The sequence below is a fragment of the Heptranchias perlo genome, chromosome 18 (genome assembly GCF_035084215.1).
Source record: "Heptranchias perlo isolate sHepPer1 chromosome 18, sHepPer1.hap1, whole genome shotgun sequence".
In the NCBI taxonomy this organism is placed as follows: Eukaryota; Metazoa; Chordata; class Chondrichthyes; order Hexanchiformes; family Hexanchidae; genus Heptranchias; species Heptranchias perlo.
In genome coordinates, this window is record NC_090342.1 from 8,703,498 (window position 1) to 8,731,075 (window position 27,578).

At 40.4% G+C, this 27,578-nt stretch overlaps 1 protein-coding gene across 2 annotated transcripts in view; it reads left to right on the forward strand.

Annotated features, from left to right (window-relative positions):
- The window catches only part of LOC137334562 (POC1 centriolar protein homolog A-like), an 82,012-nt gene that overhangs the window by 12,719 nt on the left and 41,715 nt on the right, over positions 1 to 27,578 (forward strand). For both annotated transcript variants that reach the window (XM_067999327.1, XM_067999329.1), the window contains exons 3-9: positions 7,617 to 7,788; positions 9,970 to 10,149; positions 11,412 to 11,519; positions 12,078 to 12,193; positions 15,488 to 15,621; positions 16,000 to 16,068; positions 27,032 to 27,184. In XM_067999327.1, coding sequence (XP_067855428.1) covers positions 7,617 to 7,788; positions 9,970 to 10,149; positions 11,412 to 11,519; positions 12,078 to 12,193; positions 15,488 to 15,621; positions 16,000 to 16,068; positions 27,032 to 27,184 — 932 coding nt within the window. The remainder of the gene's footprint in view (positions 1 to 7,616; positions 7,789 to 9,969; positions 10,150 to 11,411; positions 11,520 to 12,077; positions 12,194 to 15,487; positions 15,622 to 15,999; positions 16,069 to 27,031; positions 27,185 to 27,578) is intronic.

Genomic DNA, 27,578 nt, shown 5'->3' on the forward strand with positions numbered 1-27,578 from the left:
TCTAAATGCAATGGGGGAATGGGCCTGTATCTGGCAGTTGTCTTTTAATATGGATAAATGTCGCATGATACACCATGCAGGGTTGCATGCCCAAGGATAGTGACAGGGAGAAGGACCTAGGGGTATTAATGCTGGAGTCATTGGAGGTCCATAACCAGTCAAATCAAGCTATTGCAAAAGCAATTGGGTGCTAGGATATATTGGTGAGACAATTAAATATAAAACAATAAATACTATCCTTTCTCTGTATAAAGCCTTGGTCAGGCCACTTCTAGAATACTATGTTCAATTTCTGTTCTCCAACATGGTAAAGATTCAGAGCAGGGCCACTAGATTGATACCTAGTTTAAGTACCCTCAGTTACCAGGACAGCCTAAGAGAACTAGAACTTTTTCTTTATACAGCCCTAGTTTTTCCAGGCTCTCGCCATAATTATAATTATATCCTTTTGTCATTGATGATACCAGAACTGAGCGGTTACACCTTTCAGGAAAGATTGAGCAGGCTGGGGCTCTTTTCTCTAGAAAAGAGAAGACTGAGAGGTGACCTGATAGAGGTCTTTAAGATTATAAAAGGGTAAACGTAGAAAAGACGTTTCCACTTGCGGGCCATAAATACAAGGTAGTCACTAATAAATCCAATAGGTAATTAAGGACAAACTTCTTTACCCAGAGAATGGTTAGAATGTGGAACTCGCTACCACAAGGAGTAGTTGAGGCGATTAGCATAGATGCATTTAAGGGGAAGCTAGATAAACACATGAGGGAGAAAGGAATAGAAGGATATGCTGATTGGGTGAGATGAAGTAGGGAGGGAGGAGGTTCGTGTAGAGCATAAACACCGGCATGGATCTGTTGGGCCAAATGGCCTGTTTCTGTGCTGTACATTCTATGTAATCATCCTAGTAAATCTACGTTGCTTTCCTTTCCACCTTTCCTTCCTTAAGGTTCTCAAAAGCATGATCACCTCCCATATCCATATCCATCTCTCTCAACACTTGCTGTTTGAATCCCTCCAGACTGACTTCTGTTCTGCTCACAGCATTGAAACAATTGTAGTCAAAGTTACAAACAACATCCTTTGTGACTGTTTCTTGTTCTCCTCGATCTTGCTGCAGCATTTGATACAGTGAACCGTGCCATCCTTCTCCATGGCGTCTCTTCCATTTTCCGGCTGTATGGGACCCTCGTGGTTGCACCCCTGTTTATCTGAATGTAGCCAGCGCATTTCCTGCAATAGCTTCTCTTCCCACCCTTGCATTGTTACTTTTGGAGTCCCCAAGATTCTCTCCTTGGCCTGCTCTTCTTCATTTGCATGCTGCCCCTCAGAAACACGATGCACCTTCCATATATAAGCTGATAACACCCAGTTCTACCTCTCCACCATCTCTCGACCCCACAACGACCTGTGTGCTGTCAGACTTCCTGTCCAACATCAAGTCATAGATGAGCCATAACTTCATCCAACTTAACAACAGGAAACCAAAGCTATTGTTTTCAACCCCTGCCATAAGTTCTGTCCCTTTGACACTAATTCCATCTCCCCACCTACTAGCTGAAACTGAACCAGAGGTCTTAAAGATAATGATAGGGTTTGATAGGATAGATGTGGAGAAAATGGTTCCACATGTTGGGAAACTAGAGGTCATAAATATAAAATAGTCACTAATAAAACCAATAGGGAATTCAGAAGTAACGTCTTTACCCAAAGAGTGGTAAGAATGTGGAACGCGCTACCACAAGGAGTGGTTGAGGCAAATAACACAGATGCATTTAAGGGGAAGCTAAATAAGCACATGAGGGAGAAAGGAATAGAAGGATATACTGATAGGATTAGATGAAGTAGGTTAGGAGGAGGCTCATGTGGAGCATAAATGCCAGCATAGACCAGTTGTGCTGAATGGCCTGTTTCTGTGCTGTAATTTCGTTGTAACTCAATGTAACAGGTAGCAAAATTTTGGTGAGCTGAACTTAGAATCCCACATCTGATCCTTCATCAAGGCTGTAGGCTGCCCCTACATCAGCCTCCCCATTCGCTAGAATGCTTATCCATGCTTTTGCACCTCTATTATCCATAACTTTAACTTGTGCAAAACACAGTCACAGTATCCTATTTCGCATTACTGCTCACCCATCACCCACCATTCACATGCTTGCTGATCTACACTGGCTCCTTGTCATCCGGTGTATTAAATTTAAAGATCTCATCTTCAAATTCCTCCACATCTTTTCCCCACCGTATCTCTGCAACCTTCTACAACCTTACATGCCTGCAGGGGAGTTCTCCCCAGTGTCCTGGCCAATAATTATCCCTCAACCAACATCACCAAAACAGATTCATTCTCATATAGCTATTGTGGGACCTTGCTGTGTGCAAATTGGTTGCCACGTTTCCTACATTACAACAGTGATTACAAAAGTATTTAATTGGCTGTAAAATTGCTTTGGGACATCCTGAGGTCGTGAAAGATGCTCTATAAATGCAAGTCGTCTTTCTTTCCTTTATCCCCCCCCCCCACTTTCCCCCTACCACCATTCAGTCCTGTAACTGAGCCCCAGTCTCTGCAACTCCTTCTTGTTTGCCCCCATCTCTTCAACCAGACTTTTGGTCACTCCCTCCTAATCTCTCCCTCCATGACTTGGCCTCCATTTCCATGTCTGTTTCCATTGTGAAGTACTTGGGGTGTTTTTTTTTACATTAAAAGTGCTATATATAAGCAAGTTGTTGTTGGACCTTTTCCATGGCTCCAATATCCTTTCTACAGTTGGGTGCCCAAAACTGTACATAGTACAGACATAACCACGGTTTATGTGCACTGTAGACTATACTTAGAGTAGGCAGCATTGAATGGTATTTTTATCAGCAAAACAAATATTTTCAAAATCCGATGAGATCACATTGGTGGTTATTATAAATTCAAACGTATTACATATTTTTAAAGTCTAATTTTATCCCAATTCTAGTTGGTGCCATGGAGGAATAAATAGATGGTTCATATATTACTTTAGATTATAATTAAATTCTTTAGCAATAATGCGATGTTAGCATGTTTCTTTGCAGAGTAATGGATAACAGAGTGAATTACAAGGCTGTAATTTAATTGAGAAGTTGATGATGTCAACCAGAAGAAAAAAGCTTGTTTATTAACATTAAAACTTTCTGATTCATTCCTGTTATTTCCTTTTATATTTACTGGACATACTTTAAACAAAATTTTTGACCAGGTGCAACAACTTATATTTCTATAACACTTATTACGTACAAAAAAAGCTTTACAGAGTGGCGAATAGTAAGTGGTTGCTGAGCAGAGTGAAGAAGGGTCAGGGCGAGTTGAAAACATGGTCAAAAAGGAGGATCTTAAGGATGTTTTTGGTAGGGAGGCAAAGCAAAGATGCTGAGGGGGAGTTCAAGAGGACAAAAGTAAGGTGGCTAAAGAATCAACTACCTGATGGTGGAGAGGAGGGAGTGGAGGCTGAGAAGTTGGATGACCGAAAGGCGCGTATAGGAAACAGTCATGGAAGTAGGGTTGGGTAAGGCTGTGGAATGATTTGAAGTTAAGCACGAGGATCTTCAGTTAATTCTCTGGAACACAGTGGAGCTTGATGAGGATGGAGATGGTGGTGATATGGAGCATTCTGAATGGCTTGCAGTTTAAAAATGGTAGAAGCAGGGATACCAACAAGGAGAGCATTGGAGAACTCCAGCTATGACGTGATACGAGCATGGGTTAGATGGCAGAGGTGGGAATGTTGCAGAGGTGGGTATTTGGGGAAGCAAATTGAGTTTGGGGGGCAAACAAAATACCAAGCTTCTGTACCTCTAGGGTGATCACCTTTAAAGGACACACAGCCAAGGTTGTGGGAGCCAAAGACACTGGTTTTAGTTATTCCAACATTTAGCTGGAGGAAGTCTTGATTTTGGATAGGGAGTTGAAAATAGAGGCAATAGCTGTGAGGTTGATGGGAGGAGGTGACAAGATTAGAGCTGGGTATTATCAGCATAGATGTGAAAGCTGCCCCATGCTTCTGTATAACATCACCAAGGGTAAATGATGAAAAGAATGGAACAGTGGGGTCCAAAGGTGACCATGCAAGCATTATTGGGGGAAAAGCATTAGAAGCGATGTGATGTCTATGGTGTAGCCAGTTGGATTGGAGTCTGGAGAGTTTCAGATGGACTGTGGAAAAGAGACATTGAAGGAGGATGGAGTGACTGGCTGTGTCAAAGGAAGGACTCCGTAAACTACAGTTGCATAAGATGTTGTCAGTGACTTTGACCAACGTTATGAGTGGTGGAAGCCTGATTTAGAGGGCTTTGAATAGGTTGAAAGATGTGACTGTAGTTGCAAGGCCTTCATGGAAGTAAACTTGCCACCCCTACCTAGTCTGGCTGACATGTGACTCCAAATCCACAATATGTGGTTGACTCCCATAATACCTTCTGAAGAGGCCTGGCAAGCCACTCAGTTGTAAACAATCGCTACATAATATAATAAGAGAAATATTGGACAGACTTATCAGTGTCAACCCAAGCATGTATCAGGACATGGCTCGTGCAATCCCAACCCAGTCAACCCTGAAAAGTCCTCTTTGCTAACATCTGAGGACTGGTGTACAAGTTGGGAGAGCTGCCCCGCACATTAGTCAAACTACAGCCTGACATGGTTGTAGTCACAGAGTTCTATCAATCAGCCAATGTCTCAGATTCCTATCACCATCCTTGGATATATCCTATTCCACTGGCATAATAGACCACCGGAAGTGGTATACAGTTGTGTAGGCTTGGTCCTGGGCCTCCTTATTAATGACTCTAGACTCCATGAAATTTCATGGCTTCAGGTCAAACAACCAAGAAGCAATTGATTGACATTAGAAAGTGGCTACAGATAAATTGCTGGCTTTTTTTTAAAAATTGACTTCAGCCAAAGCAGCCAGCCACCCCAACAGAACAGTAAAGAAGAAAGAAAGACTTGCATTTATATAGCACCTTACACATCTCTCAGAAATATCCCAAAACACTTCACATAGACTGAATTGCTCTTTACAGTTACTGTTATAGAAGAAGAAAGATAGACAGAACTTGCATTTCTATAGCACCTTTCATGACCATGGGGCATTTCAAAGCACTTTACAGCCAATGAAGCACTTTTGAATTGTAGTCACTGCTGTAATGTAGGAAAACATGACAACTAATTTGCGTAAAGCAGAGTCCCACTATCATAAATGAGATAAATGATCAGTTAGTCTGTTTTTGGTGGTGTTGGTTGAGGGATAAATGTTGACCAGGACACTGGGAGAACTCGCTGGTCGTCTTCAAATAGTGCCCTGGGATCTTTTATATCCACCTGAAAGGGAAGATGGGGCCTTGATTTAATGTTTAATCAAAAGATGGCACCTCCGACAACACTGCACTGGAGTGTCAGCCTAAATTATGTGCTCAAGTCTCTGGAGTAGGGCTTGAGCCCACGACCCTCTGACTCAGAGGTGGAAGTTCTACCTCTGAACCAAGGCTGGTACTTATGGAGGTAAATATGATAACCATTTTTGTTCTCCACAAACAGTAATGAGATGAATGACTGTTTTGTTTTTGACTCTGTTGCTTGAGTGAGAAATGTTGGCCAGGGCACAGAGAACTCCCTGAACTTTTTTGAATAGTACAGTGGGATCTTTAATTTCCACTTAGACTAAACAGGCAAAGGAGGCCTTGATTAAAGTTCTCATCTGAAGAAAGGCACCTCGCTCAATACCCCATTGATGTGTCAGCCCTGATTATTTGCTGAAGTCCCAATGTGAGGCCTGAACCCACAAGCTTCGGACACAAAGGCAAAAGGTTGTGGCTGTAATCTCATCCCAGGGTACAGTCAATGGTTATAAACCACTTAAGCTTCATTCTAATTATTTATAATGTCCCCTGAGCGTGTCAGTAAGGTAATCATCCTTGTAAGCGCTCTTTAGTATCCATTATTCTTACTTTAAAATGAATGAAATTTGTAAATCTTTAGGTCTAAAATATCAGTGGTTTAAAAAATATATATATAAATGGCAGACAAAGCACAGCGACCTGCAATGAAATGTATGACTTTATTACCAGACAGTGGGCACAAGTTAATCAAGTGTATCTGATGCATCATTTGGAAGGGCAAAGTACAGTATTAGCAAGTGATTAGCCAGGCCTCTGGCTGTGCTACAGAATAATGACAAGGAAGATAATGCAGTATTTATCAACTGGGTAGCACGTCTTGCTGAGAATCAACAAACCCCCTACAATTAGTATAATAAATGCTAGAACTAGCTCTTTTAAGAATTAGCAGGAGGAGTGAGCCTTGTAAAATATTTTTAATCTAATAAATGAAGCACTTCATAAGTGATTCATTCTTAAAATATCCACATAAGGGGTGCCAGAATATTGCCTTTGTACCATTTCCTTTGCTCTTTCTGTGTTCATTGTTTCTTTTCTGTTTCACTGTCATTTTCTATCACGTGGGGATTTCATGTGACCTAGCTAAACTTATATTTCTTTGCTCCACTGCACTGTACATAAGGGATGATGTATGAAAAACTGATGCTGTCTTTTCCTGATTCCAGGAGTTGCCTATTTTTTGCCCTTTCCTAGTGTCTCCTCTTTATCTTGGTGCCTCTGTTGGGTCTTTCTAGTGTATCTTAATCATTTTTATTCTGTATCTCTCCTAAAGAAAGAAAAGAGGATACAATGGGCCTGAAAAATGTAAATAACTATAAATAAAGGGGAATAGAATAAAAAAGCAAAGATAACTTTTGCAGCAGAACTATTAGCATTAATACACCAGTGTATGTTCCCCCAATCTCTCTCACTAAAGAGTATTTCATGTTCCAGGATATTTTGACTATTTTTTCTACAGGAGGAATTTAAATAGAAGTTACTTTTGGCGTTTTTTTTAAGCAAAATGTATTCATGCAAGTTTTTTTCTTCGAAAAGGCACCTAGATGAAAAGTGGTTAACATGGTGGATGGGAAATGTTTCCCCCATAGACTAAACAAAAAGCAATTTGAAAAAACATCTCACACCCATTGTGTTGGAAAGTCTTTGGATCCCTGCCTTTGAATAAGGACTTAAAAAAAAGACACTGACACACAGGAAGAGAGAAACTATTTGAAACAGGAAGGCTACCAGGGCAGTCAGATTGGTAAACGAGAACACTGTGCTTTCGCTGAGGCAGAGGTTAGAAATGCTGGAGGATAGTTCGAAGCCATCTTGTTTGTTGGGTAAAATGACCCATTGATGTGGGCTCGCGTGGCGTGTCCTTTAGTATATTACACAAAGAGAGGTTATATTGATTGACTTTAGTGTGTTCTGGGCAATGGCTGTTTTATATGTTCACCTTACTGTGAAGCAAAGTAGCATAACAATTTGAATCTGTCCTGGTCTAGTCAAGTGTTTGCTCAGTCCATCTTTGGAGAGGTTAAAGTAGAGATACTGTTGTTACACTCTGAGTCATGCTTTCGTACATGCAGATATAAGGTAATGTGAGTCAGCTCCCACAAAAATAAAGTGCTCAAACTGCTTGACTGAGATGATCATAAGGAACCTGAGCAGAAAATGCTTAAACTTCTAATATTGATGTTTTGTTATTTCTGAAGCAACTACCTCAATTGATAAGTGCCTTATGATATGGAACTTGAAGCCACAAACCAGAGCCTACCGATTTGCAGGACACAAGGATGCTGTGATGTGTGTCCAGTTCTCCCCATCAGGTCAGCTGGTGGCATCTGCTTCCCGAGATAAGACCATTAGACTCTGGACTCCAAATGTGTGAGTAATGCTAGTGAATCTTTAATTTGATAATGTGATACGAAAGTTTTATAGATTACAGATCTAGTTTTCTTTTGTTGCAAGATTATAATGAAAATAGCAGATCTCCCATGGCATTGCTCACAGCAAGTTATAGATTACACTGTTGTCAAGGGGATGCACTGAAAGGATTTAAAGAAATTTGTAAGAGTTCTGCTCAGAAACGGTGAAGCAAGTGGACCTCCCATGGCATTGCTCACAGTGCTCGCTCTGTTGCATGCTCTTGCTGGCTCGTACTCCCCCTCTCACTCTCTTCCCTCACCTGTGAATGGAAAGTTATGGATCTCTCTCATACCATTTTTCTTTCTCTCTTCTTCATTTCACTCTGTCTCTCCTTTTCTCCCTCCTACTTCACTTCTCACTGTGGCTTTCCTTTAATTCTCACTTTTCATTCTCCTCTACTTTTATTTAACTCTTTTTCTTGTCTTGATGGAGCAGGAAGGACAGGCAGGCAGACGGGATTAGAAAGATTTGGGGCAGACGCATATGTAGTTAATTCGTGACACACTTTGCGTTGGGTGGGCGAGCGAACAGGTGGGCAGGGAAGAACCTAGAGTGTGGGGAGAGATGAGCAGGGCACACAAATGGATAAACAGGCAGGCCAGGAAGTGCTTAGGATAGGTGAGCGAACAGTTGAGTCAGGAATTTGATTGTTCCGAATTCTGCTACTTACTGATTCCTTATTGTTAATTACCAGCTTGATTTGTTCAAGTTTAGTCAATTGAATATTTGAGTCATAATATGTAAGTGTTCTGTTTAAGCCTGTCACTGATTTTTGCCCTACAGATGTGACATCCTGAAATGTGACTCCATTGAAGACATGACACAATAGATTTGCACTAGACATAAGACAATTCTATAGTTGGATTATAAATCTTATATGGTGTCATACACTTCTCTAGTTCTCCCTTCTATAGTCAGCTTTAGAAATTGCATAATCTCTGCCAACATGATTTCATCATATAAAATACCCTTGGCTGATGTTTTACAGTTTCTAGAGCTAACTGTAAAGGAATGGCAAAATATCGGCCAAGCTGATTTTCCGTAATGAAATCATCTTGGCAGATATGCGATTTTCAACTCTTAATATAAAGAGAGAATTTAAATGAAATATTTTAAAGGAATTTGATCAGATTTTTTTTTTAAATACTCATGAATGCTTTTCTCTGCACATATTGCTGTTTTGTGGAAAAATTACATAGAATTTACAGCACAGAAACAGGCCATTAGGCCCAACAGGTCTATACTGGTGTTTATGCTCCACACGAGCCTTCTGCCACCTTACTTCATCTCACCCTATCAACATATCCTTCTATTCCTTTCTCCCTCATGTACTTACCAATGCTATCCAGTCTTGACCGACATGTGACTCCAGTACCACACTATGTGCCTCTGAGTAATAAATATTGCCTTACCCACAGCCCAAAACTAAATTTAACCCCCTCCCCCACCCATCCCCAAAATAGACCAATTAGTCATTGCTCTCATTGCTGTTTAGGGGATTTAAAATGCTGCTGTGTTTATCCACAAAATAATTGCAACCGAAAGATTTAATGAATTCTATTTGGGATGTCCTGAGGGACATGAATGACAAAACAGGTTAGTAGTGTTCTGTCCAACCATTTTGTAAAGTATTAGTTTGGTATCTAAGTATTGTAAGATCACTCATGGATCCTCTTTTATATAGTTTTGCATATGACATGGGTGTGCTGGCTTACCCTCTTAATATCTAGTCTTGTCTTTTCAATAAATTTTCACATCAATACAATCTCTTAGTCAAAATCCAGGCCATTCAACACAATGCTTATTATACTGTAAGAATTCAAAGAATGATAAATTATATCAATTTAGTGTTCTAGTTAACTTAGAACACCATTTAGTTTAGAAAAGTGCATAATTTATTTTTCATAACCACGTGAAGAAGTAACTCATCAACATTGCACATGAAACAAATGTTTTAAATTTGGATCTAAAATGAAAATTGAATTGAAGGACGTGATTTCCTCTTAACAGTAAAATAGCAGACTGATTTTTCACCACTTGTTTTAGGTATTAAAAATAACAGTAACATTTATCGAAATCACATTCTCTGGTATTTGTGTTTTAGAAGACAATGAAGTGATTTTGCGATCTTATGTTTAGTAAGGGAGCATCAACTGCATTCACAGCACACAGTGCCACAGTTCGCAGTGTGAACTTCTCCAGTGATGGGAATTATCTGGTTACAGCAGCTGATGACAAATCGGTAAAGGTGTGGAACACTCATCAACAGCGGTTTTTGTTTTCCCTTAAAGAGCACAATAACTGGGTTCGTTCTGCCAAGTGAGTTTATTTTAAGGAATAGAGAATAGTGAGAGTTTTATATGTATATTAAGAGTTTGAACACAAAATTGGCAGTTCAATCAAAGGAATGGAGTTAGCTGGTTACACCTGATCATACTGTACAATGAAAATATTTTAAAATTAACTGTGATGACCTTGTTTTTTAATACACATTAAAATGGGAAATTATACTACGGATTGCACCCACAAAGGATTTTATGCTGAATTAAATCACAACTTGCTATAATTTGAATGCAATTGAGGCATTATAATTATAATATTTAATTACTTAATTAATAATACTTAATTATTAATTGTATATTAATGCAGCTACAGTGTGTTGAGCTATATTTTGCACCAACCAGCATTAGTTTTATGTTGTATGTGTGTTGGACTAAACATTGGTGCAAAGAAACACTTCAATATATTTCAACATCTAATGCTAAAATAAGATTTTATGAGTCATAAGTTTCTCAGTATAACAGTTGTTAATTTAGTATTGGGTCCCCTAGCTCAGGGGTTGAAGCAGTGAGTAGCGGAGCTATGCAGTTTGATCCCTGGTCTGCAGTGATTTCAACTGGGGTTGCAGTAGGGAGTGCTACAGTTGGTATCAATTGCTGGGTTAAGGAGGAAAAAATTGATCAGGGTTCCTGTCCCTAATTTTTTTTTTATTATTCGTTCTTGGGATGTGGGCGTCACTGGCAAGGCCAGTTTTTATTGCCCATCCCTAATTGCCCTCGAGAAGGTAGTGATGAGCCACCTTCTTGAACTGCTGTAGTCTGTGTGATGAAGGTTCTCCCCAATTGTGCACTTCTAGCAGAAGGAATTCTCACTGAACTATTGCAGGGGACTGACTGTTACTACTTCCAACAATAATTTGTGTCAAATATTTTTTAAGAATGATGTGTGAATCTCAGTTACTGAATAGCAGTCACACAACATTGTAATATAACTACACTGATCTGTTGTGCAGAAAATTGTATTGCTTATGTATTTCGTTTTCTTTCTCTTTGCCAGTTCTTAGTCCCAATATTGCTATTAGTGCTATTTAAACTTTACATAGCAATTTTTTTCAGTACTTCAGTGTTGAGCAAGTGAATATTTTGGGGGGTGGTTTAACATTCTTGCAAGCAAATCTATTATCAAGTTTATGATTTTATCCAAAGAGTACAGCTTTTAATGGTGCTAAAATATACAAGTAATTTTACAATTTTTAAAGACATGTCCTAACTCTATTTCAAATGCTTTACTTTGATGATTAGGTTCTCTCCAGATGGAAGGCTTATAGTTTCCTGTAGTGATGACAGAACTGTTAAGATCTGGGACAAAGTGAGCAGAGAATGTATCAGTACTTTCACTGATCATAGAGGGTAAATTAACATTTCTCCTTTACAAAATGTTTTACTCTTTCAATCCCAAGTTCTTTTATGATGTAAATAAATTAATTACTTCATAAAACAATCTAAATTATTTTATATTGGTATTCCATTAGTAGTGGCCCATATGTTCCACAATCTTATTTTAGAGACAACCAACGGATATCCTGTGGCGTTACTCACATGCATTCTTGGGTCTGGAGTCTGGTTCTAATGTTTAGCTGCTTACCTGGCCTGGCCCTTCAATGCCACTGCTCTTACTAGGCAAATCCAGGTAATTGTACCTACTTATGAACTGCTGCAGTCAATCAGACAGTAGTTAGAAATGCTTGTAAATTTTAGTCTCCAGGTCAGTTACTGTCTTTCTTTTTGTAGATTGTTTTGCATCTGTAGCAGAAGTATGACAGGCACACTATGGACACAAGATTTTATCTATCTATCTGTCTGTCTCAAATATGTGTTTTAATGATTCCATTACTTTTTATTGTATGCCACATAGTACCAGATCTTGGATACTGATACTCAAAAGTTGTGATGATTATTATAATCTAGGTTTGCCAATTTTGTGGACTTTAACCCCAGTGGTACCTGTATAGCTTCAGCAGGGACTGATAATACTGTGAAGCTTTGGGATGTTCGTACAAACAGAATGCTACAACATTACCAAGGTAATTGATCAGAACTCTCAAAATTAACTGTGGCATTTTTATACTTAACAACTTGTAAACTTTATTGAAGCCAATTTTTTTGGGAATATGGATGACCATATTCAACAAAACTTGAATGTCATGAGTTTGCATTCTTGAATGAACTCATTAATAAATATCTAGGGACTAAAGATTTAGTTACTTCAGCTTTTTGGGGGCTTATTAACAAAATGATGAATGTTAAGTGTTTATAAATCTGTGTTTAACACAATACCTTTCATATTTATAGTTGGATTGCCTTCAGATGCTGCTGTTGCTGATGCAATCTGAATTGATTTTTGTATTGAATAGTTTTCGAGGTACCTTTTTTCAAGGGATAGGAATAGGTCTGTTGGTTTCAGTAAAGTACAGTTGCAGAGCATGCAAGTGTTGAGTAAAATGGTTGTACCTGAGATTAACTATCTCTACATGCTTTGACTTTATCAAAATCTGTCCTTTTTTTCTTTCCAATATCTACATTATGCCCCTGTTTCTAATTTCTTTCTAGTCTGTTCATAATCTTCCTGTCATTGCCCCCCTTTACTGATCTTTTCTTTGCCTTGGTCTTTATCGTTGATTATTTTCATATTCTTCCACCTAAAATCTTTTCTCTTCAGGTTACCCTTCCTACTTCTTTCACTTTGATTATTGTAAATATTTTCTATTTGTTTTGTTGACTCTTGTTCATTTGCTAATACTCTGTCTCAATCTGATTCTCTTTTCTGGCTACCAGATATACTCTTCTAGGCTCTAGTCAGTCGGCCCTGTACTCAGACTACATTTACTTTGTCCCTTCATCACTGTAACAGAAATAACTGATGTGTGGGTTCACTGGTGTTGGCCTGTAAAAGTTAATTAAATAAAAAATACTATAAAATCTGGTGCATGAGTCATACCATCATGTTTTTAATGGTTTAAGCAGTGATTTGCTACCTTGCAACATTTATACAAGATTTTACAGCAGGTTTTAAAACTTCATCAGAAAAGTTGAGGTAATATAGTCAAATCATTTCCTTTTTTTAAAAAAAAAGTGAAAGCAGCTTTAAAGTGGCAAAAATGAACCAAAGTCTCCCAAACCGCACGAGATTCTTCTCTGGCTAAAATGTGGCTCTTTTTATGCTTTGTTTAACACTTGCCCACGCATCAATTCCAAAGTGCGATGTAGAATAACAAAACATGCGATCAGAGCCAATAAAATGAGCAGCTTTTCCTCCAATCTGACCTGGCTAATCTTTTTAATTTGAATTACTTGCAGTATAAACTAAATAGTTTCAAACTGAATGCACAATGACAGCCAGTGGGAAGCCTGCCATGCACAGTTGGCTCTCAAACATTAAACCAGTCCGGAACAAAAGGTGGGTGTCCATGCCACAGAAACAAATCTTTTTAATGGGGGAAAAAAAAGTAAGATAGTGTTATCCAGAATTGAGGTGCTATTCCTGGGCCAAAGAACCACTACCAATTACTTAGTTATAGTCCAGCAATTTTATTTTAAATTCACAAGCTTTCGGAGATTTCCTCCTTCCTCAGGCAAATTCACAAGCTTTCGGAGATTTCCTCCTTCCTGAGGAAGGAGGAAATCTCCGAAAGCTTGTGAATTTAAAATAAAATTGCTGGACTATAACTTGGTGTTGTAAAATTGTTTACAATTGTCAACCCCAGTCCATCACCGGCATCTCCACATCATGACCAATTACTTAGTGTGTGGGTGTGCGCACAAAGGAGGGAATGTGAGAGAGTGTGAAGGAAAGGTGATTGGGAAAAGAGACAAGGAGGTGTGCCTGAATGGTGAGGCAGGGAATGAGAAAGACCGCTGGAAGGAATGAGACAGCGGGAGAATGAGAGGGAAACATGATAGAGTACAATCCATTTTTCAGGAAAATAGCTGCAACTCAAAAGCTGTGTCTCAAAAGTCATATTGGGCTAGGTTTCAAAATTCTTTGAATGGTATACTTTTACTAGTTGTAATCACAGTGAACATACTAGTACATTATATTAAAAACTTGCAGCACTGTGTCGTATATATTTCTTTTTCTGGCTATTGAGCTTGAAAGATGGCTGACACTTGCTCTATTACATTGAGGAAATAATAAATGAGATGAAAGAGGTTGTGACACAAGATTGGGGGTAATTTGTGAGCATGGATTGAGGAATGGTTAACGGAGGTCTTGCTACAATTATATAGGGCTCTGGTGAGACCGCACCTGGAGTATTGTGTACAGTTTTGGTCTCTTTACCTAAGGAAGGATATACTTGCCTTAGAGGGGGTACAATGAAGGTGCACTAGATTGATCCCTGGGATGAGAGGGTTGTCATATGAGGAGAGATTGAGTAGAATGGGTCTATATTCTCTGGAGTTTAGAAGAATGAGAGGTGATCTGATTGAAAAGTATAAAATTCTTAGAGGGCTTGACAGGGTAGATGCTGAGAGGCTGTTTCTCCTGGCTGGAGAGCCTAGAACTAGGGGTCATAGTCTCAAGATAAGGGGTCGGCCATTTAGGACCGAGATGAGGAAAAATTTCTTCACTCAGAGGGTTGTGACTCTTTGGAATTCTCTACCCCCGAGGGTTGTGGATGCTCAGTATTGAGTATATTCAAGACTGAAAGCGATAGATTTTTGCACACTAAGGGAATCAGGGATATGAGGACAAGGCTGGAAGTAGAGTTGAGGTAGATGATCAGCTATGATCTTATTGAATGGCAGAGCGCCACGAGGTGCCGTATGGCCAACTCCTGCTCCTGTTTCTTATGGTCTTATTTGGATTCCAAAGGAATAAAAACCTGCTTAAAAAGGTAATTAAATAAGTCATAAGTAATGCCCCTCAGCAAAAAATAAGTGAGTACTCTTCTATTTTGTTTTATGATGATCTTGTAAGTGAAAGTAATTAATAAATCATTGACCATGAGTTTAAAGATCAGAATAACTACAGATGTGTGGAATTGTAGATACTGGGAATACATGAGTAAATTTATATTATGATCATTTAATTTTCAACATATTGCCATAATCGACAATTGCTATTTACAACAAATGGTATGGGAGGGTTGTCATTGCATCACTGTTTATCCAGTAAGGAATCTGGTCATGCCAGTGCGCTTAAAATGTTGCAGAATGAAACACAGCCTAGAATGAAGGCAGCAAGCATTATACTAAGAGATCGGGGACAGTAAGTTATGAGAGAGAATTGTTCTTGGTGGCTGTCATTCAGGAAGCTCACCAATGTATTGATTTGTGTAGCTTGCTAAATCAGACTGACCGTCCTGTCTTCTAAACAGTCCACAGTGCTGCAGTGAACTGCTTGTCTTTCCATCCTTCTGGTAACTACCTTATCACTGCATCTAATGACTGCACTCTCAAGATAATGGATTTGTTGGAAGGAAGATTATTTTACACTCTTCATGGACACCAGGTGAAAATAGAAGCACATAACATTTTCAAATGGTCTATTACAGTTCTCCAATTCCTGTGTAATTTGTCTGATTTATTTTTAAATTAGTATTAAACTTTTACTGTTAAATCAATAAGGTAAGCTCAGCCACAAATTGTATGAACTTTCTGTTATCTGAAGGGATAGATACTGTCGTGCAGTAATAAAAAAACGTTAAAACATAGGGTAAAAAAAATTCTATTTTTCTTAAGATAGCTGACTACAAAGAGCAGTTTCAGTTATATTTCCTTCTTAGAATATTATTTCAGAAGTGTGTTTTAAAATAAAAATTATATACGAAGTGGCAGACTGGATTTGTTGTTGATGCGACATACTAAAAAGTAATTTGTTTATTTGTAGGGTCCTGTAATTGCTGTAACATATTCTAGGCATGGAGAATATTTTGCTTCTGGTGGAAGTGATTCACAGGTTTGACTCTTTATTTCCTGAAATAATGTTTCAGAAATACAATAATGTAGAAACATATTTATAATACATATTATCTACACTCAAAGTGTGACAAAGGAAGTAATGTTTTATCGGGCTTATTCCCTGATCGGGAGGTCACAGGTCTGGAGCCTCTGATTTTCCATTCGTTTAAATCAGTGGATGGAAAATCCAGGGCTGCGAGCCAGAAAGTTCCTGACCAAAGCTACCTGCAAGTGCCGCTTCTCAACGGGAGTGCCCGATCAGGGAATTAGCCCTTGTAGGTCAGCATTTATAAGGTATATCTGTATCATGCTGTCAGTGTTGTAAGTATATATATTTGTAAGGAGTCGTACAACACCAGGTTATAGTCCAACAGCTTTATTTGAAATCACAAGCTTTCGGAGCTTTGCTCCTCACCTGACGAAGGAGCAAAGCTCCGAAAGCTTGTGATTTCAAATAAAGCTGTTGGACTATAACCTGGTGTTGTACGACTCCTTACATTTGTCCACCCCAGTCCATCACCGGCATCTCCACATCGTATATATATTTGGTTGACACAATTCTTTAAAATTTTGCAGCCTTCGGGACACTAGATTACATTGTTACACCTTCCAGTTGCCCTCCGTTTTTTTTTTAATCCTGATTTCCCACCCTCTTTTCCCCCACCTGATTTCTGGAATTAACCTGATTCCCTTCATCCAATATTTGGAAGCTGGCTTCCACTGCCTGACCAACCCATTTGCAACCGACCAATTCTGATTTGGACCTTGGATCTGCCGGCCCCCCCACCCCCACCTGCCCGTTTTCCTTTCCTCCTGGCCTCAAGCTTAGCACTCAGGCTTGGTACTCACCAGGTACGGTAGCATAGTGGTTATGTTACTGGACTAGTAATCCAGAGGCCTGGACTAATAATCCGGAGTCATGAGTTCAATCCCGCCATGGCAGCTGGGGAATTTAAATTCAATTAATTAAATAAAATCTGGAATTAAAAAACTAGTATCAGTAACGGTGGCCATGGAACTACCAGATTGTTGTAAAAACCCATCTGGTTCACTGATGCCCTTTAGGGAAGGAAACCTGCTGTCCTTACCCGGTCTGGCCTATAAGTGAGTCCAAACCCACAGCAATGGGTTGATTCTTAATTGCCCTCTGAAATGACCAAGCAAGCCACTCAGTTGTACAATCTCGCTAAAAAAAGTCATAATAAGACTAGGCTTCTTCGACAGCACCTCCCAAACCCGTGACCTCCATCACCTAGAAGAACAAGGGCAGCAGACACATGGGAACAACACCGCTTGCACATTCCCCTCCAAGTCACATACCATCCCGACTTGGAAATATATCGCAGTTCCTTCATCGCTGCTGGGTCAAAATCCTGGAATTCCCTACCTAACAGCACTGTGGGAGAACCTTCACCACACAGACTGCAGCGGTTCAAGAAGGCAGCTCACCACCACCTTCTCAAGGGCAATTAGGGATGGGCAATAAATGCTGGCCTCGCCAGCGACGCCCACATCCCATGAATGAATAAAAAAAACTCGGGGTTACTCACCTGAACTGTTTCCAGCTACCCACTTAGGATTTTGGGCCTCTCCCCCCTCCCCCGTTTCATGTCCTTATTTGGAGTAGTTGTGCTTTGAGCTTATCACAGTGAGCCTTGCAGCTCCCTGCACTCTCACTAGCCACCCGTGACAATCAAACCTCTCGCCTAATGCATCCTATCTTCATGCTGGATTCCCAGCATTGAGCTGACAAACACCACCAAGTCTTTCCAAATGCTTACTGCTTATATACAATAGGAATATATATTAACTTTTTAAGTGCTTTAGCCAACAAAAAAGCCTGTTTCTCAGCTCAGTGCTTTGAAACAAGATTTTAGGTTTTTTTAAACTTAACCTTCATGTTACTGTGAGTAACATCAGTTTTTTTGGGACAGGAAAAGAGAAGGTTAACCTAACCTATTGAGACTTCTATTGAACTCTTTCTGTTGTTTCCTAATTTTTTGGTGGATTATTTGGCTCCATCGTGTTTGGCCTCCAGGGTAAAAGTCTCCTGTCACTGTGAATGGAGACCTATCGACCAGTCAAGCAATGTAGGTATGCTGAGAGGATGCCTATTGTGTTTTGTCGTGCCAGTCTCCTTGTGAAAGAAGAATTGTGCATGAAGGAAGAGTTGTCGGATCTTAAGAACTTGTTAAACAGCAACAGCAACTTGCATTTATATAGCATCTTGAATGTAGTAAAATGTCCCAAGACCCTTCACAGGTGCATTTTCAAACAAAATTTAACACCGAACCACATAACAAGATATTAGGACAACTTGGTCAGAGAAGTTTTAAGAACCGTCCTAAAGGAGGAGGGGCGGAGAGGCTTAGGGAAGGAATTCCAGAGCGTAGGGCCTAGGCAGCTGAAGGCACGGCCGCCAATGGTGGAGCGATTAAAATCGTGGATGTGCAAGAGGCAAGAATTGGAAGTGCACAGAGATCTCGGAGGGTTGTAGGGCTGGAGGAGGTTACAGAGATCGGGAGGGGCAAGGCCATGGAGGGATTTGAAAACAAGGATGAGAATTTTAAAATCGAGGCATTCCCAGACCGGGAGCCAATGTAGGTTAACGAGCACAGGAGTGATGGGTGAACAGGACGTGGTGCGAGTTAGGATACAGGCAACAGAGTTTTGGATGAGCTCAAGTTTAGGGAGGGTGGAAGATGGGAGGCCAGTCAGAAGAGCATTGGAATAGTCGAGTCTAGAGGTAGCAAAGGCATGGTATTAGGTGTAAGTCTGTTTCTGGAGGTGTCCTTGAGCAAAAGAATTATTTTTAAACCCAAGTATGCCTGTTACCTTATGCACTGTTGTAAAGCACTCACTTTACTACTAATAGCCTGTTATGGGCCAATTAGGTTTCTCGCGTTGCACCAGTGCAAAATCTGTAACAGAACTGCAATTTTAGGCAACTGATCGAAGCATAAATTGATTTGTCGAAATAGATCACTTCAAGGCGATAGCACCATTTCAGCTTTACATTAGGGCTGTCAATTAATTGCAATTAACTTCTGTGATTAACGCATTAATTCTTTTGGATATTAATTTTTTTAACGTGTGTTAATCGCATAGGTTACGCGGAGAATAAACTTTAACTCATACTGATACAACTGGAAAACTGCTCTGTTTTTCCAGCTAAAAAATGTTAGAATGTTCCAATTTAGTGATGTCCCGCTTGCGCTCAGAATCACTTTATGGGAACAGCTTGCGCAGCTCTGTTCACTCCAGATGTTCACTGGACCACATCAAGTAGCTTATTCAGATCAAGGGACGTGACTCCATATAATGAAATTCTTTGATAAAAGCGTTATAACTATATATCATAGGAATAGGCCATTCAGCCCCTTGAGCCTGTTTCGCCATTCAATTAGATCATGGCCTATCTGTACCTCAACTCTATTTACCTGCCTTACCATATCCCTTGATATTTTTGGATACGATGGCTCAAAAGTTTTTGATGTTCTCTTCGCAATAAACAGCTCAGTTTATGAGCTTTTCTATATAGTTACGTATAAATAAATACGAAACTAAAGAAGGACTAAAAATATGAATCTAGAATTAGGAAAACAGGGATTTTATGCTGGGTTGTTTTTTTTGATGATAATAGTAGCATCGGTAGTAAAACAAACTTGAATGAGATACAATAATTGTATCGATTAAAACCAAGATTAACTGATTAATTTTTTAATCGCGAGACAGCACTACTTTACATTTTTAATTTCAACAAAACGCTGACTGAATGGTCGACTCATTGCGAAGGTTAAAATTTTGACTTCACGTATCAGTGCAAATAGTTCCATGTGTGCATTTAAGTATACTTGCACAGAGCTCTGCTTTGCCTGAGCGCGCACATGTTGTGAGAACACTGTGGAATTAATTTTCATCTTCACCATCTAGGCAGTAATCTTGCAGAATTTATTGCCGCCTATTGCAGAATCTGCCCAACTTTCATTCCGTTGATTTCAGTAAAATGAAAATCAGTGGATTATATAATGGGTGGATGATGTACTCTGCCAGATTGCCACCCAGGTGGCGAAGATGAAAATTTACCCCTATAATTTAAATTTATTTAAATGCAAGTTAGATAGATTTCTTTCAGAAAATAATATTTTGGGATACAATATACAAGTAATTTGCCTCATGACATATGGTGAGTGTAGCATGCTTGGGAGGAACAGGTGACCTATGGTTCCCAAAGCTTTCCACCACTGGCGGGTTTTCCTTTTTTTTTATTCGTTCATGGGATGTGGGCGTCGCTGGCGAGGCCAGCATTTATTGCCCATCCCTAATTGCCCTTGAGAAGGTAGTGGTGAGGCGCCGCCTTGAACCGCTGCAGTCCGTGTGATGAAGGTTCTCCCACAGTGCTGTTAGGAAGGGAGTTCCAGGATTTTGACCCAGCGACAATGAAGGAACGGCGAAAGATGTTGTCCAGGTCTTGCTGCATGCAGGCGTGGACTGCTTCATTATCTGAGGGGTTGCGAATGGAAGTGAACACTGTGCAATCATCAGCGACCATCCCCATTTCTGACCTTCTGATGGAGGGAAGGTCATTGATGAAGCAGCTGAAGATGGTTGGGCCTAGGACACTGCCCTGAGGAACTCCTGCAGCAATGTCCTGGGCTGAGATGATTGGCCTCCAACAACCACTACCATCTTCCTTTGTGCTAGGTAAGACTCCAGCCACTGGAGAGTTTTTCCCCCTGATTCCCATTGACTTCAATTTTACTGGGGCTCCTTGGTGCCACACTCGGTCAAATGCTGCCTTGATGTCAAGAGCAGTCACTCTCACCTCACCTCTGGAATTCAGCTCTTTTGTCCATGTTTGGACCAAGGCTATAATGAGGTCTGGAGCCGAGTGGTTCTGGTGGAACCCAAACTGAGCATCGGTGAGCAGGTTATTGGTGAGTAAGTGCCGCATGCTAGCACTGTCGACGACACCTTCCATCACTTTGCTGATGATTGAGAGTAGGCTGATGGGGCGGTAATTGGCCGGATTGGATTTGTCCTGCTTTTTGTGGACAGGACATACCTGGGCAATTTTCCACATTGTCGGGTAGATGCTAGTGTTTTAGCTGTACTGGAACAGTTTGGCTAGAGGCGCGGCTAGTTCTGGAGCACAAGTCTTCAGCACTACAGCCGGGATGCTGTCGGGGCCCATAGCTTTTGCTGTATCCAGTGCACACAGCCGTTTCTTGATATCACGTGGAGTGAATCGAATTGGCTGAAGACTGGCTTCTGTGATGATGGGGATATCGGGAGGAGGCTGAGATGGATCATCCACTCGGCACTACTGGCTGAAGATGGTTGCAAACACTTCAGCCTTGTCTTTTGCACTCACGTGCTGGACTCTGCCTTCATTATGGATGGGGATGTATACAGAGCCTCCTCCTGTTAGTTGTTTAATTGTCCAAGACTGGATGTGGCAGGACTGCAGAGTTTTGATCTGATCCGTTGATTGTGGAATCTCTTAGCGCTGTCTATAGCATGTTGCTTCCGTTGTTTAGCATGCATGTGGTCCTGAGTTGTAGCTTCATCAGGTTGGCACCTCATTTTTGGGTACACCTGGTGCTGCTTCTGGCATGCTCTTCTACATTCCTCATTGAACCAGGGTTGATCCCCTGGCTTGTTGGTAATGGTAGAATGAGGAATATGCTGGGCCATGAGGTTTCAGATTGTGCTGGAATACAATTCTGCTGCTGCTGATGGCCCACAGTGCCTCATGGATGTCCAGTTTTGAGCTGCTAGATCTGTTCTGAATCTAACCCATTTAGCATGGTGATAGTGCCACACAACACGTTGGATGGTGTCCTCAGTGCGAAGACGGGACTTCATCTCCACGGGGACTGTGCGGTCGTCACTCCTACCAATACCGTCATGGACAGATGCATCTGCGACAGGTAGATTGGTGAGGACGAGGTCAAGTAGTTTTTTCCCTCCTGTTGGTTCGCTCACCACCTGCCACAGGCCCAGTCTGGCAGCTATGTCCTTCAGGACTCTGCCAGCTGGGTCAGTAGTGGTGCTACCAAGCCATTCTTGGTGATGGACATTGAAGTCCCCCACCCAGAGTACATTCTGTGTCCTTGCTACCCTCAGTGCTTCCTCCAAGTGGTGTTCAACATGGAGGAGGACTGATTCATCAGCTGAGGGAGGACAGTAGGTGGTAATCAGCAGGAGGTTTCCTTGCCCATGTTTGACCTGACGCCATGAGATTTCATGGGGTCCGGAGTCAATGTTGAGGACTCCCAGGGCCACTCCCTCCTGACTGTATATCACTGTACCGCCACCTCTGGTGGGTCTGTCCTGCCAGTGGGACAGGACATACCCAGGGATGGTGATGGAAGAGTCTGGGACATTGGTTGAAAGGTATGATTCTGTGAGTATGGCTATGTCAGGCTGTTGCTTGACTAGTCTGTGGGACAGCTCTCTCAATTTTGGCACAAGTCCCCAGATGTTAGTGAGGAGGACTTTGCAGGGTCGACTGGGCTTGGTTTGCCTTTGTCGTGTCCGGTGCCTAATGGTCCGATGCCGGGTGGTCCGTCCGGTTTTACTCTTATTATGACTTTTTTTAGCGAGATTTTACAACTGAGTGGCTTGCTAGGCCATTTCAGAGGGCAATTAAGAATCAACCACATTTCTGTGGGTCTGGAGTCACATATAGGCCAGACCGGGTAAGGACGGCAGATTTCCTTCCGTAAAGGACATTTCCTTTCCTCGTGTCAGGGTCTGTTGTAGACTCGCTACCACATGGAATGGTTGAGGCGAATAACACAAGTGTATTTAAGGGGAAGCGAGATACATACATGAGGGAGAAGGGAATAAAAGGATATGTTAATGAGGTTAGATGAAGTAAGGTGGGAGGAAGCTCATGTGGAGCATAAACACTGGCATGAGCCAGTTGGGCTGAATGGCTTGTTTCTGTGCTGTAAATTCTTGTATGTATATCTTGGTGCTGCGCAGTCACTCTCCTCAAAAGAGGTGCCATCTTCAAGATAAAGCCCTGCTATAAAGCTGCCATGCAGTTAATTCTCATTAGACTGCATTTGTGATCTGATCTCAACTGGACCTTTGGTATGATGTGGAGATGCCGGTGATGGACTTGGGTGGACAAATGTACGGAGTCGTACAATACCTTTAGTAGGCAGCAGATTGAGGTGAGATATCTGTTGTCATCAGTTTACAATAGGGCATTGGAGAGAACTGGGAACAGGTTCCCTTCCTGCCTCCTTGATAACAAAATGGTGTTTGAAAGAAAACCTAAGAACTGCAGTGTAAAACAAACTTAAGACAGGGCACTATACTCATGAAAACTCCTTTACAGAATTAAATACATTTTTCAACTTCCTGTTATATTTTGCAATGTATTTGTTTGGTATTTTTTGTGTTGTATATTAAACAATGAAGGAGGTTACAGTATCCATTAATAAAGTGAACAGGCAGCTAACCTGATAACCATCTTTAATACAGGTGAGAAGCATGATCCTGGGAACTATAGGCCTATTAGCTTAACATCTGTAGTGGGAAAATATTGGTGCCTTTTATAAAGGAAGCAATTCAAGAGTATCTAGCGAGAATAAAGGCAATAAATCCAATGGAACATGGGTTTATGAAAGGCAGGTCAAATCTAGCAAATTTATTGGCATTCTTTGATCTAATAGAGTTGATGGATATTACATATTTTGACCTTTTAGAAAGCATTTGATGAAGGCCCAGCAGGAGACTTCTGGCTAAACTAAAAGCTCATGGATTCTGAGGTAAAATTGTAAATTGGATCATTAATTGGCTAGGCAGTAGGAAACAAGCTAGTTTGAATGGTAATAGCTCTAGCTGTGACCAGGGGAGCCCTCTGGGTTCAACCTTGAGATCCATGCTATTTGTAATATTTAATGATTTGGGCTACAGCATTGCAAGAATATCTGTTCTGCAGATGACAAAGTTGTGTGGGAAAGTATGATACGAAGAATGCACTGACTCTTGGTAATTGGACAAATAAATGGGATTTAGTATTGAGAACTAGATATCACTGTAAAAATAAAGCACACAAGATTATACAATGAAGATTATATCATTAATTAAAATGTCCATACAGTATGCCCAGATCTTTTCTACTACAAATGTTGAAATTACTCAAAATATGTTGTACCATTTGCTAAAGAAAGTAGAACGGCATATCTATTTAGATCCAGAAATGATGGGCCAGAATTTACTGTCAAAATAACCGTTATTTATGTGCAAATTGGACAACAACTTCAGGCGAGGGCAGATGCAAGGCTAAACGCGGAAGTTGCTGTCCGAGATCCGCCGTTTCACCGTTGGCTTCGCAAGAACAGCATCTCGCTGACATTCAAATACATTGAACAGTGTGAAGTTCCTGTATTTGTGCGATAGATACGAACTAAACTCGCCACAGCAAGTTAGGACTTGTCCCTTTCAGTCTAAGTACCCTTTTTAATGGCGTGATAAGTTATAATTACTGCCAAACAACCTCTCGGGCACTGAAAATTAACTTTTATAAGTGTGGTGTCTCATTCCTTCAGCTTTTAATTGTAATTGGAGATTTTAAATAAAAACATTTTTGAAAAAAATTTTCTTTGTCTCTCTTTTAATCCAGTCTTTCTTTCCCTCTCTTTATTTTGCTTTCTGTACCTGATTTGACATTGAATTCACTATCTTAACTTACACTTCCTGGTTCAGACTCTGCATTGCTCATTAACGATTCTTTAATCTGATTGGTTAAGGAGATACAGAGCTGCTTGCCCCGTTCACACAGGCCCCAGATGCCCTGTAGAGGGCGCCGTGCCATTTTGATCGCCCACTTAGCAATTTGCCATGCAAAAGCTCATGCAAATTAAACGGGCAAGGGCAAGTCTAAGAAACAGCAAGTGCCATTTGTTTGCCAGCTTAAAGTAAATTCTGGCCCAACAAATGCAAACAGTTAATACTGACATTCTAAAGCATTAGTGATACTGCACTTGATAACTATAGTGATCAAACAAAATACTGCCAAGACAAGAAGTGGAAAGAGTTTAATAGTTCCATTACAGTACAAACCTGCAGCCAACTTAACTTGAAACAGGTTTAAATCGTGAATATTGCAATGTTATTACCTTTTGATGTTTTAAGCCCCAACCTGTAGGACTGGTCTCTAGATATTGGAGCTACACAGTAGAGCCCTACCTTTAGTATAGGCACCACTACAAATAGAAACAAAGGCCAAGGCAACAAAAAATAAATAAACTGGATGAAGCCATCCTGCTCTCTCTTATACAGGCAGTGAAGAAGCTTTATTACCACTTATCTCTATAGAGATTACCAAGCTACTAGAGAAGCTGTCGAGTAAATTGGAAAAGTCTTAAAATGTCTGCCCATAGACAGAAAGTTGTTGTCAATGGATGTGGATCTGCTTGGAGACTGATTACCAGTGATACTCTGCAGGGATCAGTGTTAGGACCTTTGCTCTTTGCTATTTTCATTAATGACCTAGATGTTGGTGTTTGGGGAATGATCTGCAAGTTTGTGGACCATACCAAGATATCTGTAGAGGATGCTGGGGGAATGGCTCGTGTTTGGCAAATGATGTTTAATATAGAAAAATGTAGTGTTATGCACGTGGGCAGGTCTAATGCTAAATATACATACACCTTGCAGGGGACAGAATTGAAGCCAGTAGTGAAAGATAGATATCTGGGTATTATAGTGCATCACTCTCTCAATGCCTTGAGGCTATAGCTAAAGCAAACTGGGTTATAGGTTGTATTCACTACAAAATAAAGCATACCAGTTTGTCCTTGTTCAAGACCTTGGTCAGGCCTCAGTTAGAATACTGTGCCAGTTTTGGTCGTCTCATATGGTGGGGAATATTGGGGCTTTAGAAAGGTGCAGAGGAGGGTCACAAGATTAATTCCCAGTTCAAAACACCATAATTACCCAGATAGGTTCAAAGAGCTAGGTCTGTATACTTTAGAAAAGTGTAGACTTGGGCGACTAGATTGTGTTAATGCGGACCAATTATTTCAACTAGATAGGTTAGAGAGGACCAGAGGTCACACTTAGAAGTTATGTAAGGGCAGAACCAGGGTGGATGTTCAGTGGTGGTTCTTTTTTCTGTATTTCTTCGAGAGTGCTAGACCTGTTCCTGACTGGGGCGGAGATCACCTCGTACAAGAAGTAGGTACCCTCTAATATAAATCGGGGTCAATGTGATCATCTGGACTAGTTTTGATTGCCTAAAGGGGCCAGAGAGGAATTTTCCAAAAATTTTTTCCGTAGTTGGCCTGAAATTTTAATGTGGTTTTTCATCTGTCGCAGGAAATTACGTATTGTGGTGCATAGGGCATCACAACTATATGGGACGGGGTAGATGGACCAGTGGGTTTTACCTGTCCGTCATTTTCGTATGTTCAAAGCATTCAAAAAGAAAATAGATTCAGCAAGCAACAGAAGGATGTAGGCTTTGCAACAGAAGGATATAGGCTTTGCACCAGGGCAAGAGCAAGAGTAGTGTAATCTAAGTGGGTCCTATATGTGGACCTAACTGATGGGATGAGATGGATTAGTTGAATTGCTGTTCTCATTCCTATCTTCATGTGGTCAAGTTTTTAATTAACAATTGTACACACAATCCATTTACAGCTTTGCTTATTCAATTACATGGGCACTTAGATTTTAGTTATTGGTTTCTTCTTTGCTTTTGTTCTGCTGTGCAGTCAGTTAAAACTCAGCTAATGTGGAAAAGTGTTGGCATTAATATGTGTTAAAGTTTCTTGTATCTGTACCCATTTACCATCCTATGATTGAATAGAATTCAGTTACGTCCCCTCGTGACTTTTTCTTATTCAAGTTCTAATTAGATTTTTTTTTTGGATTAAAAAAAATTGTTGTTTGCAACAAAATATATTTTAGCATTAACATTTTGTGCTGTTTTGCAGGTATTGGTATGGAAGACAAATTTTGACAGTATTCCTTATAATGAAGTTTTGAAAAGCCATAGTGAAAGAACAAATCCTGACCCTGCTCCTCATATCACTGACATTCACCCAAGAATTCCTCATCTGCATACTTCCAGACCTCAGGAGATACAGGTGATTGTATTATCTGCCTATCTGCATAGAAGCTAATGCAAAAGAATGAAACTTCATAAAGCTCATTAATGTAGAATGTAGTCTACTGAAGCACTAAGTGCATAATAAAACCTTACATAATTATGTAACTCTGCATATTACAACACCCAGTTTACTCAATAGTAATATGTTTCTGTTTTGCATATATGTGAAATGAATAGAGGATAATTGACACTTTAAAGGAATTTAAGGCACTAATTAGTCAAGGGGCTCTGATGATTACAAATGTTATTTGTAATCCTATGTTGAATTAATGCCTTAAATTCTCTCTCTGTCTCTCTCGCACGCACATGGTTGGTTTGTTTTACATAAGAAACAGGAGCAGGAGTAGGCCATATGGCACCTCGAGCCTGCT